This window comes from Rutilus rutilus (genome assembly GCF_951802725.1).
Source record: "Rutilus rutilus genome assembly, chromosome: 20".
Taxonomy (NCBI): Eukaryota; Metazoa; Chordata; class Actinopteri; order Cypriniformes; family Leuciscidae; genus Rutilus; species Rutilus rutilus.
Genome location: NC_140225.1, coordinates 24,691,665 through 24,709,276, shown reverse-complemented (window position 1 = coordinate 24,709,276; position 17,612 = coordinate 24,691,665). Strand labels below are relative to the sequence as shown.

General features: G+C 36.9%; 1 protein-coding gene across 1 annotated transcript in view; it reads left to right on the top strand.

Moving 5' to 3' along the window:
- prkceb (protein kinase C, epsilon b) overlaps positions 1-17,612 on the top strand; it is a 111,391-nt gene that overhangs the window by 84,767 nt on the left and 9,012 nt on the right. Inside the window, exons 11-13 of the mRNA XM_084392002.1 lie at positions 2,650-2,804; positions 12,107-12,245; positions 15,711-15,899. Coding sequence (XP_084248128.1) covers positions 2,650-2,804; positions 12,107-12,245; positions 15,711-15,899 — 483 coding nt within the window. The remainder of the gene's footprint in view (positions 1-2,649; positions 2,805-12,106; positions 12,246-15,710; positions 15,900-17,612) is intronic.

Here is a 17,612-nt window from a genome sequence, read left to right as displayed (position 1 = left end):
TGTTTGCGAATTTGTACAATCACACGCTAAAAGTCGTGACAGAGAGCTCAATTCAGTATTTGCATGCTGTCTGAGACACTGCTTTCTGTGCACGTGCTTCGGATATGTGCACGCACAAAACTTTCCATACAGTGTGCGGGTGACGAAAGTTCGTCTTTTTGCGCTTGAATATTTAAATTGGCAAGGCTTAAGCTTTCGTGACGATGCAGCACTGGCCTGACAACTGTCCCAAGCATTGTTCACATTTGTTTACGTTCGTGTTTCCACAACATTGCATTGTTAGAATGTTAGTTAGAATGTTACCGGCCAACTGCCGATTGATTTCATTTACTAGCCATGCCGATCTTTACTCGCTTTTGGCTCTTGCCGAGTGTTAATTTTAGGCCCTGTGTGTACTGTGTAGTGAATGAATTCAATAATTTGGGGGATTTAGCATTTTGTTACATTCAAACAAAACAATAATTTAAACAAATCAAATAAATGATATGAACTCTTTGTAGACAATTTGGCATTGATGTAAATTTTTCAAATACAATTTTTCACTCACATTGTTAAGCTGAAAAATGTGTGTTCAACTTGAAGCTGCGATGCACAGGCCGATCAGTTTATTTAATCAAAGTACCGCAAGAGCGATTCGAAAGCACACAGAGCCGACTGGTCTCTAATTGCTCTCGCGGTACTTTGATGTCATACACCAATCGGTCTGCCAATTCAAGTCAAACACATCAAATTAAAGCATGCAAAATAAGAACGATTTTATTAGTGCTCTCAGACTTCTGGACACGAAACACAAAGTCCGTTATTAGCTTTGGACTTAAAGATAAACATTCTTGATTAATGTCCAGGGCCACACACACAATACACTCTGTACTGAAATTATAATCATATCCTGTTCCTATCAGCTTCACAAAGCTGGTCATTTGTTAAGCTAGTACGAAGTGTGGTAATCTCACTGTGGGGAATGACAATTTCCACGAAGAAAAGTGGGGCACAACTTCAGCCAACACCAACAGAAGAAAGCTCACACTCAGTTTTTATACTCATTCATTTAGGTGAGACACTTTTCATGTTTCTTTAAGGTTAAAGTGTGTCTTGTTTGTGTTATGTAAGGTGTACTTTAACACTCAATCATTTGTAGTGCAGATGAAGCCCGGCTGATACACTCTGTTAGACCGGCTTGTTGGGTCTTGGTGGTTATCTGTCGATCAGGCCTTTTCTCTTGCACGGCGCAAGACGCCAGTATCTGTACATTTCTAATTAGAGGCAGGAAATGTTTATTGGCATTTGATTGGGTGGGCCTTTGCTGTAACTTTGGGCACATTTTAAACAAACTATTTCAGCATCCTGTTTAAATTCGCTTTCATAGCAAAGGGACAGACGGGGCAGACTGGCCCACAATTACGCAAGATTACAATGAAAGCGAGATTTCAGTTCTAAAAAAATCAGCATATCATTCATATCACCAAAGTGAACCAGTTGGATGAGGCTTTTAACGTCTTAAAATATCACCCACACTTCATTATTTTCTAAATTTGGAGACAAGACATGGGTTGCTAGGAACATGGTATTAAAGGAAATATTTTCCACACCCCAAAGATACACTTCAGGCCTTTTTCACTCCAAGTCAAAATTTTTTTATCCTGCAACATAGAAAATGTGCACAAAATGTATAAAAACCCCCACTATGAACTTTTTAATTTTAAATTTTTATAATTCAGTCAAGTATCATTTTCCATTGTTAGCAACTTTTTGGGAGAAAGATCCAAATTCGGTGGTAAACTGGTTCTTCTCCATGATTTCCATCATATAGACAAATGAACGATGATTATGAGTATGTTTGTTCACAGTTAAGCATATTTCCTGAGCCAATCTGTATGTCTGCTGACTAGGACATGAGTCACATAGCTGGACTCTCAGTATGTGTGGGTTTGATATACATCTTGATTTTTTGAAATGATGTGCATGACCCACTGAAGATAATGAGTTATTTTCTATTCAGCCGAGCAGGGCAGTGGGTTCATGCTTTCTGAGAACGGATGGATGCTTCTAAGCCTGTGTCTCCTCTCACTGACTCTGAACTTCCCAGCATTTATATTCTATTCTGTGTATTGTTTGTCTTTTAACCCCAGTTGTGGTTAATCGGTGGATTTCGTAATTTCTCAAAACATATTTTCTTTTGAAAGTGCATTCCCCTATGTCTGAATCCTTTATGTAAGACTGGGCTAGGCTTTTTTTTTTTTTTTTTCACAGTGTTTGATTCTGTTAAAGGACCTTGAAAGTTGTGGGCGGATCACTGTATTAAAGTGTGAACTTTAATGAGCCGATTCTTTGTAATGGTTCAGTCAAAAAGACCCACAAATCTCCATCTTTATGAGTTTTGAGATAATATGTCTCAGTCTATCACTATCACGTCCATCTCAAAATTTATAAAATGTATTACCTAAAGCAGTGTTTACCAAAAATAGAAGTTAACATGTTAACATGCAACAAATTCTCAAAAATAGGGGTGCAGATTAAAAGGTTAAAACGAAGACTTCCTCAAAATAATCTTTAATTAGATTTAAGGAACTGAAATGTTTGAATGAAACATTTAGAAAAGTTATTGCGTTATTGAGTAATGAACCTGTTTCTTCTATTTGTTATCTTCAGGACCGTTTGTTCTTTGTCATGGAATATGTGAATGGCGGAGACCTGATGTTCCAGATCCAGCGTTCACGCAAATTCGATGAAGCTCGTTCCCGGTTCTATGCTGCTGAGGTGACCTCAGCCCTCATGTTCCTTCACCAAAATGGGGTCATTTACAGGTAAATTCATTGCATGGCAATTGACCACTGTAAAGGGCCAAAGGTCAAATCCCATTCAGCCATTGTTTGGTTCCGAACAGCAAACTTCTTCTGTTTGTCTCACTGATAGACATAGCATCATTGTTAAGTAACCAGAAGAATTGAATGTCTTGAAACCTCTAAGCCAAAATACCATTGTAACACACAAAAGATACATTCCAAATTTAGTGAAATTTTAGCCTGATCATTTTTGGACAGAAAATTAGCCATCCGTTCCAAGTGTTTGCTGAGGTTTAATCCGGAATTCAGATCATTTATTTTCTCCAAGGGCTGTCACGCAATCCTTCACAGATTAGGTCTGAAGCGAATCAAATGCAGACTGTATCACATGAACTGGCTCTGGCATGGTGCTTTGTATCTTTAGGAACTATTTTGCCTAGAGACAGGAGCCCTTGTCTGCCTTGTTTACCTCAGGTTGTTTACTTTGATGAGCTATGTGCAATGATTTATTCGTTCCCAGACAGTTTGTTTACCCTCTCAATTGTGTGTCATTAACCACACACAACGGGCAGTGCTTCTGGGGCTGGAAGGCCAGGCTTTTCTTGGGATCATTTTTTATCCATCGCTGGCTTGTTTTCAATGTGTAATCCATCTTTACTGTCAAGAAATATCATAAGTTTGCATGTTGTTTACGTGCAGCTTTATTTTGTAATTTGTAGTGTTGACCTCATGCATAGAATTAATATAATATAATATATAAAATAATATCAGTGTAAAATTGTATGCATGATGCCAGCAGTAAAAAATAAAGCATGCAAATGTTGCTATGATGTTTTTGGACAGTATGACAAAATGGCAAGTTGAATCTGTAAAATGACATATGAATCTGTAATACAGATTTATTTTTGTCATTTCACTCTAAAATCATATGCATAACAACAGCAGTATAAAATAAATATGCATGTAAACAACATGCAAACCTATGAGGTTTTTGGACAAAATGACAAGTTGAATCTGTAAAAAATATGACAAATTAATCTATAATACAGATTCATTTGTCATTTCACTGTTAAATTGTATGCATGATGCAAGCAGTACAAAATAAATATGGACATAAACAACATGCAAACCTATGAGGTTTTTGGACAAAATGACAAGATGAGAAGTTGAATCTGTAAAATGACATATGAATCTGTAATACAGATTTATTTTTGTCATTTCACTGTAAAATCGTATGCATAACAACAGAATTATAAAATAAATATGCATGTAAACAACATGCAAACCTATGAAGTTGAATCTGTAAAATGACAAATGAATCTGTAATACAGATTCATTTGTCATTTCACTGTACAATTGTATGCATGACAACAGCAGCACAAAATAAAGGTGTACATAAACAACTATGATGTTTTTGGACAGTATGACAAGAAGATGACAAGTTGAATCTGTAAAATGAGGTATGAATCTGTAATACAGATTCATTTGTCATTTCACTGTAAAATCGTATGCATGACGACAGCAGTACAAAATAAAGCTGTATGTAAACAACATGCAAACCTATGATGTTTTTGGACAGTATGATTAGAAAAAGACAAGTTAAATCTGTAAAATTACAAATGAATCTGCATTACATTCTAGTCATACTGTCCAAAAAAATAGCATAAGTGTGCATGTTGTTTACATGAAGCTTTATTTTGTATTGGTGTCATGCATACGATTTTAGAATCATGCAACATTGTCATTTCATTCTAAAATCGTATGCATGACACCAATACAAAATAAAGCTTCACGTAAACAACATGCAAACTTAAGATATTTTTTGGACAGTATGACCAGAAAATGTAATGCAGATTCATTTGTAATTTTACAGATTAAATTTTACAGGTTTTGTAGCTGGTTCAATAGAATAATGTCACACAACGCTGGGAGCCCAAGTCATCATGACCCCTTCTTCCTGTCGCCCCTCTGGCCCTCACTGAACCCAGTGACCTGTGAGTTTCCTCACCCACCCATTCTCGGCCTGGTCCTGAGCTCTTTCTGGTCTTGGGCAGGAAGAATCTCATTTGGAGTTTAATGTTGTATTGAATTAAATCAACCTCCTCCCCACACTGGCCTTCCTGAACCCAGACTTTCAGAGACTGAAGGGAAATGGGGAGGTCTTATGAAAGTAGGAGACTTAAGGCGTATAGGTCAAGCAGAGGTCCGGTGGTTCTAATTACACTTGAGTGTATTATTGTTCCCCTTAAAATTTACAATAATCTCTGCTGTTAGCTACTCTAGAGACTCGTACAGCATGTTTTTGGTATGTTCAACAAAAAGAAAATGTTACCATTTAGTCATATGAACTTTATTTGGATTATTGCAAGGTACAAGAAACCAAAACGTGAAATACAACATGGAACTCGTCATACTCGCCAATTTTTTTTTGTCAGGTTCATTGTCCCCTGAAAAATAATCATAAAAAACCCTCTCCATTCACTTCATGAGCAGGATCTATTTAAAAACACAGTGTGTTGGACGACTGCCATGACATCCATTCACGTCTCTTATCCACCTTCCATTCGTCTGACCCCTTGTTTAGGCTTACAATCGCTGACATGATGTTTATTTGGTAAGAAAGTAGACAGGATGTGATTCGGTCAATATGAATGGCTTATTGTGTGTTATAAGAATAACAGTACACACACATACACCTCAGATCGGCTCAGGCGCCAGTTCCGTTGATTACCTGATGATGACGACTAGACCATGAATCACTGGACTAGTGCTCCACCCTCAATGAAGGTCATTTTAAGCGCAAAGCATGCTGGGAGATTGATTGATCGCAGGGCTCATGTGATTTGGCTCTCTCTTTGCTCTAGCTCAGCACAGGAAAAAACAAAGGAAGCAAACATTGTACAGGTACTTCATACAGGAGATGAGGATCACAAAATAATATGGTGTTCCAGACACCAATGTCTCACTAGGGACATAAAAACATTTCACTCATCTGTCTGTGTGTGTCTGTGTGAACTTTGAATAAGGGAATGTGTTCAATACTGTGTAAAGGGCAGACTGGGGATAGTTGTAGCTATAAGGAACCCGCACTGACATACTGTACAGCCAGACAAGATTCAACTGTATAATGAAGGGAGATTTGACAATTTTATGTTGTAATTTATTATACTTATTCATTTTTCCATCATTTTTGATCAATTGAAGAAAACTGAATAAAAGTATTAATTTCTTTCAGCAAATTTTTTTTTTTCTGACGACAAACTTTTGAGCAGTAGTGTGTGTGTGTGTGTGGTCCAGGTATATACTGTATATAGGTGGTTCCCTATAAGGATGGACATACTATAAATCTTTGCCATTGTGGGGAAAGTTTTTGGTCCCCATGAGGAAAATCATATTAAATTATGTTTTTTGAAAAAGTTTTCTGTGATGGGTAGATTTAGGCGTAGGGTTAGGGTTAGTGGCTAGAAAATGTCAATAGCTCAGTATAAAAACCATTATACCTATGGAATGTCCTGACAATTATACGAGTACACATTGTGTACACAATGTGTGCGTGCGTGCGTGCGTGTGTGTGTGTGTGTGTGTGTGTGTGTTCCGTTAAAATTTGAAAGCCATTAAAGAGCCAATAATATATTTTAACCCAAAATAAGTTGTGAAAGGTGTTTTGTGTGTGTACATTAGTTCTTCAAAATAGAGTTTCAAATCACTGTTTCCATTGTGACAGTGTAGCACATATAATATAGCACTTGTACAGTAATACATACTTTTTTAATGGGTTGCCTATCTTACGCCTATCTTATGCTCTCTGCATTGGCTACCAGTCCGATATTGATTTTAAAATTTGGCTATTTGTTTCCAAAGCCCTCAACAATCCAGCCACTCAAGGCCTCAGGCTGTGGAATAGCCATTATGCCATTACAGTATCTGTTAGAGCTGCTCCCATGGTTTCCGAGTTCAAATCTATGCTAAAAACTCATCTTTTCTCGTGCGTATAACCTTCTGTAACTGTTTATGTATTATGTGCAGCACTTTGGTAGACCAAGGTTGTTCAAAATGCGCTAGAGAAATAAATCTCAACTTGGACTTGAGCGTGACAATGTGCCCCTGTATTGTGTCAATATGTTCAGTGAAATATATGCTTTTTTGTTGCAAGTGTTTTAGGTTTTTAAGGTTAAATTAGGTATAAACTATGACAAATCTAAATCTGACCACCCTGCAAAAAGCGAGCCGTGAACCATCATCATATTATTACCCTTGAACGAGGCACTTGCTCGAGTAATAATGTCCCTGTAATAGTTCCAAGGCAGAGCTCTATGACGACATCATGTGAAACTTGTGAAAATCATTTCTACCTGCAATGAATACAAATTCCAGCTTATTCTCCCTTTTGTCTCATTTTGGGAAATCCCTACATTGTAGGGGACCTTGCGTGTCAGAAGACATGTTAGCTCTGCTTCAAGCGAATGGCAGAACTGCATTTTTCCCCCATGTGAACTAATTCCACCTCTCTGTGACCTGACACACATACCAGGATGGAAAAAAAAAACCAGAATGCAGAACATTTGAGAACAAAATGTGCAGGTGTAGTATTCTTCTCCCTATCGATGAAGGACATGGTGGCAGTTTTGATTGAAACCACGGAAGTTTGATCTGGTTAAAGAGGGCATGTTTGATCTTGACTTCTCTGCTGTAGATTGTAAGTGGCTGGTTTGCTTGTTTGTTCAGATTCACTACATCTAAAAATAGAGAGTAAGAGCAGGTGGCATAGATGTGGCTCCTCTGCTTGATTACATCTTTTGTTGACCTGTGGCTCTTTAGGGATTTGGTAGCGGTGTAACATGGGAGCTGTATTCTTGGCAGGACATGGAAGGCACAAAAGTGCTGAGACTTAGAAGGGCTTGTGATGGAACATGTGACCTGGTAGTTATTGTAGTATTTCCACACCTTGTACTTGCGAGATCTGCTTTTGTGTGCTCTTTGTGACCTTTCCCCTGAAAAGGAACATAATACGATTGAGGTAATGTTCCTTTTCCTACAATAAGGATAAATGTGATCCACATTGTGTAAGAGCTAATTGATATTAACCCAAGAGCACATTCAAAAATACGTTTTTACTTTAGTAAACAACTTCCTCTATGTACTAAGTATGGACTAAGAGGCTCAGTTACAGCCCCTATAATTACTAATCACTGTAACCTTGTAAACAAGTTGCACTGATTGCAAAACAAAATGATTGGTTGATTTTTGTTCCTTTCCATCCACTTATATGCAAAATACATTATGCATTATATATTCTAATACATTAAATAGGTCATGCTGATGTTGCCTGGTAACTTGGTTGAACTTTTTAACATTATATTAAAGAGGTGTGCGTCATGTCCTTCTTTGGTTTGTTGTAATGGAATAGCTTGTTGTGCTTTTTAGCTTTTTAGCACATTTTTTTTAGTAGAGAGAGGTTGCTGTGTACGTAATGGAAAAAATCACTTCTCAGGATTCACTTGAAACACAGGAAATGCTCTAAACTGAGTCTGCTGCTGTTTCCCTCTCTCTGTCTTTCTCTGCTTTCTGCCTTGTTGTGTTCTTACTATGTCAGTAATGTCATTTTCCTACAAATGAAAGGAGCTCTAGTAAAATGTAATACAATAGGTCATCTCATGTCTTATTGCTGCTGAGGTTTTCATTACACCTATAATGAAAAAGAAAACATTCATTGTTTTTATAGATTTTTTTTACAAACTCTCAAAAATCATCAGAGACAAATCAAATCAAATATGTTTTGTTAAATTTTTCATGCTGATTTTATTATTCTATACAAGTCAGCATTATAAATTTGCAGAGCTATTGGTCTATATGAATAATGAGGATGAGCTTTTAAAAGGTCTAATAATAATTTCATAACGTTTGAGCATCATGAAATCACTGAACAAATGACACATATGAGTTGTGTTTTGCGAACGCAAAAGCTGAACAGTCAGAGGTGAACGAACAGCGCTGAAATGGTCTTTTGTCACAGTTGAATTCTGTGCTCTAATGTGATTTTATGCATAAGACAGCAAAATAGTTCATTTTCATGAATAATCCAGAGAAAAGCTCAGAAACTGAAGACAGCAGCCAATTAATGCCTCTCTGAATTAATGCCTGTACCTCTCTTTTCGTGATGTTGGTTCAGCTTTGCTTTTTGAACCGGAAGAACAAAATTGCTTTTCGTTATATATATAACGAATGAATCCGCATTTTTGAACGAATCATTCTAATGATTGACTCAACAACTCACCCATACCTGAATGAATCAGCGGCTTTGAATGAATCGGTTGACTTAATGATTCAATGACTCACTCGTTAAGACAACAATTTGCCGCCACCTACTGGTGGTTTATTTGCATATCGTTAGCCTCATAGCATAATTGCCTAAATCATTTTTTTTTTAAATATTACTTTGGCAATTATGCTATGAGGCTAACGATATTCAAAAGTACAATTTTATTATGGTTAAAGAGATAGAATGCGTAGATAGTAGTAGATTATATGCATTTATAAATAGACTATTACAAGTGAAATATAAGATAAAATTGTTGAGTATAACAAAGATAATAAATAAATTGCAGTTGCATTGCATGAAATGTTTGTCTGTCTTTTTATTCATATGGGGGCCTCCAGCTGTTTTCATTGAAACAGGCCACAAAATTGCAATGGCTACCTCTGAACAAAGCCTCACCTTGCAACTTCAGAAAGTCATAATCAAACTCTGGAAAAAACAAAGAGTATGTTACCTAACATCTTGGAAAATAAATGTGAAAACGAGAGCAGCGTTCACCATTCATGCACTTCAAAGGGGACAGATAAGAGCTGCCAATGTAGCAATGTCATATAATCTATATCAACAAATGAAACTCACTGATGAATTAAAGTCGCTTTCTTGAAAAAAAAAAGGAAGAGCGACGTAACCAGAATGCGTTGGAAAGTAGACTACTGTAGGATAGGACTGGATAGAGAGAAAAAAAAAGAGAGACAGAAATAAGAGACAGATGGAGAGATGGACAAATCTTGTGATGTAGAAGCGCATGTGGGTAGAGGACAATAGAGCAGCCGTTCACGTCTCATGAACTTTCTACCCCTTTCTTTTTGTGCACCTACACTAAAGGTTAGATTCACCTACTTATTCTTTATTTGTACAATTTTTCCACACTTTCAAATGGAAGTATGTAAATTATGTGAAAAAATAAATAAAACTATAATTAAAACCAATTAAATTACAGTAGTGGCCAAAAGTGATGTCCGGCCGATTAAAATTTACATCTTTGCTCTTTATTAAAACACAGATTTTGTAAGCATATTGCATAGTCATGCTTGGAGTTTCCTGAGCTTTTAGATTTTCTATGCAGTTTCTTTTTTCTTTTTTTTTTCTTCTTTTTTTGCATTAAAATAAATTTGTCAGATTAATATCTTAACCAAGTTTGGTGTTTTGTTCTTACCCAATATATAAAAACAAATAACATATTTTCCTCATATTTTGATGGTTTAATCAAACTGGTAAGGTCATTAATAACAAATATCCTAAAACGGTTTAACTCCTCAATCAAGAAGTGTATCTTAAATTTGGTAAGTGGGTCTCTCACCATGCATCTTTCCAACATTCATTAAAAGCTTTTTTCCCACACCTCTGCATGTTAAGAATGATTGAACACTTTTGGTGGGGAAAGACAGAGAGGAATGAAGCCCCTCGCGCCAACTTTTCAGACCAACGGGAACGTGCCGAGCACCAGGGTGCCTTTCTGAAAGGGAACAGTTGCGTAAGGGTTCCGACGCTCCCCTCCCTTTTCAGTGAGGAGGGTTTTATGAAAACACTTTTGACTGAATGACATCCTGCGAAGTGATGTTGACATTCTTGTTGCAATCAACCATCAAACCCCAATCCGACTGGTTTCATCCAACTCCTTGTTGTCTTTCATCAGTGGCACCTTATCATCTCGCTCTCTCCTTTTTTTTTTTTTTACTCTCTCTGTCTCTCTTTACCTTTCACTTGTGCTGGTTAAAATCACTCCACGGGTACATGATGTGCCTGAGTCTTTAAAATTAGAGCAAGCCCAATAAACCAGTGTTTCTCAAACTTTTTTTGTCTTGTATAGCCCCATCCCGAGCACTCAAATACTCCTGCAATCTGTCCGGAAATATTTTTAACTTATACTTTATTTTGATGGTCCACTAGACATTCTACTTACTATAAGTAACTTTGCAACTACATGTCAAATAACTCTCATTAGAGTATTAGTAAACTGCATTAAAACTTATAAATTTAGCTTTCTAAGTGTCATACTTACATTAAATACTTGCATACATTAAATGCTTCACTGTTGTTCTGAATTTAACATACAGTATGTACTGTACACCGTTTAGAGATGAATCAGTTTAAATTTGATGAAAATTGTTCACGCAATCAGAATATGTACATTTAAATCAATTACTTTTTACTTTTTTTTTACACTGCAATGAATTTTGCTTATCATTTACATCCAATTAAATCTATTTTAGTGTAACGTTATTCACCTCCACTATGGTCATCTTATCAGTCGTTGCCTTCAGGCAATATGTTTTAACTACTGACACTGCTGGAAATTGACAAACTTTACTGAAGTGTGAACATGGTTGTCAATCTGTCGATCAAGACCGTCAAAGTACTATTCAGTTTAAAGTTGAACAATTTCATGTGCAAGTTTCTGAGTCTTACTGAATATGCGCAATTGAGAGAATTGTGATTCAATATGTTATTTTATACAGTTCAAATATCAAAGTTAGTTTTGCGTGAATATCTCTGTATCTTGATTTAATCAATTTCAATAGCTAAGAGAAAATGCTTTTAAAATATTAAAACAATTAAATGTGAAACCTTTGGCTTGATACTTTGACCTTTCATTGACTAAAATGATGTCCGTGTGCACAGGCACACATCAGGATATTAGTGTTCGCTTGATCAAACTAATATTAGGGATATGGGTGTCAGTAAATGATTCACCGGCTGTGTTGCAAGTGTTGCTTAATATTTGGATAGAGAGAGACATCCAGAATCTGAATCATGCATCAGTTATTTCAGGATGTTTTGCTCTTTTATTAAATTTCAATTTATGGTTAAGAGGATAAAAGCAAAAACAATAAACATAGGCTATAGGTATGTTTTAAAGATAAAGATGTCCGTTTAAGTTCATTCAAAGTTAACCTTCACAAAATTCTTCACAGAAATCCCTGTTTCACATAATACAAACATTTGATTTTAGTACATGCTACATACTTATGGGTTTATAATGCTATTTGTTACATTTTCTTTGTAGGGATTTGAAACTAGACAACATTCTGTTGGACGCTGAAGGTCACTGTAAGCTGGCAGACTTTGGCATGTGTAAGGAGGGAATCCTGGATGGCATCACGACCACAACATTCTGTGGCACACCAGATTATATTGCCCCAGAGGTACAGTATTTCACACTCTCACAGACACAAATGCCCAGTGAACACTCGATAGTCTCATTTTCTACTGCTTGGTTCTCATTATATTGTTTAAAGGGGTCTTAAAGGGTTTTATTATGTCCCTATTTGATGTCAAATAAGTCTCTAATGTGCCTAGAGTGTGTATGTGAAGTTTTAGCTCAAAATACCCCACAGATCATTTTTATAGCATGTTAAAATTGCCACTTTTTGGGGGTGAGCAAAAATGCGCTGTTTTTGTGTGTGTCCCTTTAAATGCAAATGAGCTGGTGCTCCCGGCAACAACAAAACAGGACAATCTCACACGCTCATTTTAGAAACTCTCAGTAGTGGTGTTCAGCCTTATATGTTCAGTCACCTGACTGTACTGTGCATAACAAATGCGCGTTTATGAATTACGCAGACGGTGAGCATGGCGGGATAAAATTAACGACAGCTCTGGTCTCCTGGTGCTTTCACGTGCTGTCAGAAATGCCATAATTCCCACTTCTGAAGTTGAGATTACTTGCTTGTTTCATTCAAGGGGCGACTTCAAAGGGCGTTCATGTGCAATTTTTAACTAGAAAAACTCGTATTTGCGATAATTCTGATAGCACGTGTGGGCAGCATCAGTGAAAACAGGCAGAGACAATGGCAGCTTTAGCAACATTAGCCGTACAGAGTGCCAGCAAACTCTTTCAGAAAGGCAATTTGGAAAGACTCACAACATATGACGTGTGAAGTTTGGGCACGAAGCGTTGGTATTGACCCATCTTTCAGACCCACTGACCCCTCGTTTGTGAAACAGTCCGGCGCAAAATTATTGGTGCAAACATTTAAGACTTAAGCGATTTTCTTCGGGGCGTTTACCTTCGATAATGAAATTTAACCACGATATTTCCAGTGACTCAGATGGTGGAGACTCTTATGCGTCATCCCAAAACACAACACTTGTAATGCCTCTTTGGCGCAGACATTGTACAACTCCAGCTGCTACAGCGAGGATACAGAAATGGTGGACTCCCACTCATGGCTGTGTCTATGCTAATAGGGCAGATCGCCACTGGCTGTGGGTGGGGCTTCTCCCCATTATGACATCATTGGAGGGGGGAACCTGAATCAGCTCATTCGAGAGACTGCTTTTGACTTAAAAAGAAATTAGTAAGTGGATTTTTACCATTATAGGCTTTTGCATTTTGGGTGTGCTTTAGCTCTGCGTGACTGTGCAAACGAAACTTGTTCTGTCTCATCATGACCAAAAAAGACATTCACTATTAGGCTTAAGAAATATAACCAGTTTAGATGGAAAGGATCTTAAGCTGACTAGCTGACTGTACAATGAAAAAAAATAAAGTTGCTGCCTTAAATTTTTGAGTGCAATCAACTTGGATGTTTAAGTGTCTTAAATGACATTCAACTAACTTTAAAAAATGAGTTGTATCTTGTATAACATAAAAAAGTAGTAAATTGCTTAACTTATTTTGATGAGTTAAAGCAATGTAAAACATATGTTGTCATAACTTATCATTTTTTATAATTTGATGTCATGTTAACCTTTTTCGCTCGTTGTGACAACTAACCAATGCCACTCCCACACCATATACATGCGTCAAAGTAGCCGGAGCAATGTTTATCTATTTACAGAACTGACTAGACACGTACAGGTGAGTGATGTATGTATGCAATTTCCCACGAAACCATCCCTCTAGGTCTAAAATATAAACACTTATAATAGGCTTACCATAGTGAAGCAAGTACGGCGAAAACATTATTTAAAGCTAGGGTAGGTAATCCTGTTCAGAAACACTTTTTTTTATACTGGGTGAAATGGTCCTTCAATCCTGAGAGTAGTCAATACATTATGTGTTCAGAAAAAGGAATGAAAACAATCAGACCTCTGTAGCAGCTGCAGGACAGTAAAAACTCTGACCAATCACTGCCACTCGGTCCGAGTGTAAAGAACCAATCAGATGCCTTCATGTCTCGTGCTGTCACTCACTCTCGCAACCATGGCTACCACCCCTTTTGCTAGATCTGCCCATATGCGCGCGCACCCGTTTGATTTGAGGAGTGCAAGTCAAGAGATGCGCGGAACCTACGAAGACTAAAATTATGGCAGAGAAAGAGCATTCAAAATTCAAAGCACCTGCATATTCAGTCAGCTAAGGCAAACAAGGCAAAAACTACTTCCTCGGACCCTGGTTGCCTGCACTCTTGAACGACCTCCTCTGCTTCGCCCTCGACCCCGGACCTGTCCTCGAACCGACGATGAGGTACTTGTCACCGGACTGTAACGTTAGTCCTCATCAGAGTCAACAATGCTTTCATCATGGAAACTCTTACATGCAAAACACCGTATATGTTATGAATCTAACACGAAATTCACCTTCATCACAGTGTAACTGATGGTAATGGAAAAACGTGTATCAATGCAACCTGTTTTTAGCTTTGCCTTATAAATATAGCTCGTTAGCTATAAATATAGCTCGTTACCGAATCAAACAAAGTAGCCTATATTTTAAACTTTACCAGTATCGATATGCTAGCTTGATAGTGAGTACTAAAATAAATCTTATTTGTTTATATTTATAGTGATAAAGTTAGGTATTTTATTACATGTGATTCTGACATGATGTCACTGTATGTACTGCGCTCCTTCCTCTCCACTCGTCTCAGGTAATAAATGCGTCTTCCAGCTGAGCCTGAGCGTTTGGCGTCGCGCGTTCATGTGTTTTGGGGGCGTGGCTTTGGAAGGAGCTCAGAAGGGAGGGGGTGGGAGTGAATGGAAATAATGAGCTGTGTTTATTGCAGATTAAAAGGTCTACAGTCACTCGATTTTTATACTCTCTTTTTCAGAGCACTTACATTTTAATTATGTATTGGTATATAAAGACAGTTTAAACAAATTTGAAAATATAACATTTGATAAAAATCCTACCTATTGTTCATTTTAAACAAAAAAGTTACATAGTGTACCTTTTAATATTTTTGTTAATTGACTGATGTCAGATATTTACTGATTGATTGGTTTATCACCAGCTTTCATATTGTGAGCCTCATTCATTAAGCACAAGCCAAGTTTCTTTTTTTTTTATTCTTACATATTTTGACATATTTGAATCAATGTGACAATTTACTTAAGAATGGTTTTACGGACATAGATGTGTTTCATTGTTGAATGAAAATAAAATGTTGCCATTTTAATTAATATTTCATTAATTAGTCGTTTTTCAATGTTTTCCATTTTCAGTTTAGTCTTAGTTTTTCATTACATTCAGATCTACAGGTATGAGTTTTCATATTTAGTTTACAGTAATAACCATCAGTGACCGCAGAACTTCACAGACAACTGCCGGTTTTTCTCTCCATTTCAGCACAGAACAAGTGCTTTGATCTGGACTTGATATATCCTCAGTTATTCTGTTGTAAGCTTCAAATGACATTCTCTTTGTTGTGATGTGTCCTTTGCAGATCTTGCAGGAGCTTGAGTACGGTCCATCAGTGGACTGGTGGGCTCTAGGTGTGCTGATGTACGAGATGATGGCTGGTCAGCCTCCTTTTGAAGCAGATAATGAAGATGACCTTTTTGAGTCCATTCTCCATGATGACGTCCTATATCCCGTGTGGCTCAGCAAAGAGGCCGTCAGCATTCTTAAAGCGGTACGTGTCCATTCTTTGGGAATTTTCCGAACAATTAATTTAGCTTTCTCTCTCACTCTTCTGGAAAGAACCGTTGTGAGTGGTTAAGTAATAGAAGAGCAAAAGAAGATGACAGATTAGAAAAAATTACACTTCTTCTGGGAAAAGAACAGATTTGTTTGTGTTCCCTGCTGGATTTTTGGATTGTGTAATCTCAGAGGTCTCATTTCAGGATGAGCATTGCATGGGTTCCTCCTTTTTTAACTGTCCGAATTGGTTAAGTCAAGACAAGTCAAGTCTCATTTATTTATATAGCGCTTTTTGCAATACAGATTGTTTCAAAGCTGCTTTACAGAGATACCAGGAAAATGCAACAAAGTTTGTTTCCAGAAGAAAATAGCATCACAGTCCATCTTAAGTAAGTTCAGTGATGTTTCATTTTGTTGTAAAAAAGTTATTAATTTAGTTCATTTATATATATAGCCGCTCTGGAGATCTGAATCGTCGCTCTGAATCGTCGTACTTGATTCACTATTCCTCTGGCCAATGAACGAACAGTGTGTGATTCAGGCAGCATTACAGGTCAGAAGTCAGATTGGATTGGAAGAATCAGAATATTATTCAGTTCCATCTGGTTGAAGATCAGAATCATCACGCCGGTATGGAGACGGGTTTGTTGAGGATCAGTGTAAAAGAGCTGAGGAACCTTTCATTGCTCATGTTTCATTTATATACTTTGTCTCTAATGTTTCTCCTAAAATACTTTTGGAAAATGAAAAATTGACACAAATTGTTGACAAACAGTAAAAGTATCGAGCTATAAAATAAATATGAATGGCACAGTTCAGATCATTTGGTGTTGGAGGAATTTGAAGGAGAGTTTAATTTCTGAAGACATATTCGGGAGACATATCAGACAAAATGTCATCATTTACTCACTCATATGATTTTTTTTTTTTTTTTTTTCTGTGGAACAAAGAATTATATATTTTAGATTGTCTTGCAGCTCTTTTTTCCCCCATAAAATTAAATTGAAAAAAAAAAGGAAATTAAAATACATAAAAACTGAAGCACCACAAGTTCATACAACTAGTGTTATATGTTCTGTATCACATTTTTTTTTTTTTTGTTCCAAAGAACCAAATATGTCAAACAGGATTGGAATGACAGAAGGGTGAATCAATGATGGTAGAATTACATTTTTTAGCTGAACCTTTTTGATTCCTTTTCAGCAAAAGTCTCAGTTTGTTCACCATTTCATCTTGTTGTCTAAGAGAAACAATGCAATATTAAAGCAATTCCAGTGGGCAGTATCTTTTCAGTCAATGCTTATTGCTCATATTTATTTGTCTGGCTTGTTTGACTCGTTTCTCTGTGTGTATTTGTATGCATGACTGCTTGTGTTCTTTAGCATTTTTTATGTTTAAAAGTTACCTGCGTTACATTCATAGGCTACATTCAGAGTGCAGGCAACAGTGGCCCATATTTGACTTAGATCATATATATATATATATATATATATATATATATATATATATATATATATGATCTTTTCGATTCTGATTTAGGCCACTTTCATATGCGGTCCTAAATCAGATATAGGTCCGATGTCTGAAGAATCATGTCGGAATTCAAATGACTTTTACGTCAATCTGGATCGATGTTCATCAACATTTTGCGTGGACTGGAGACACTTTGGTCACAGTACAAACCGGTAGTTCTTTGGTCAGTCGG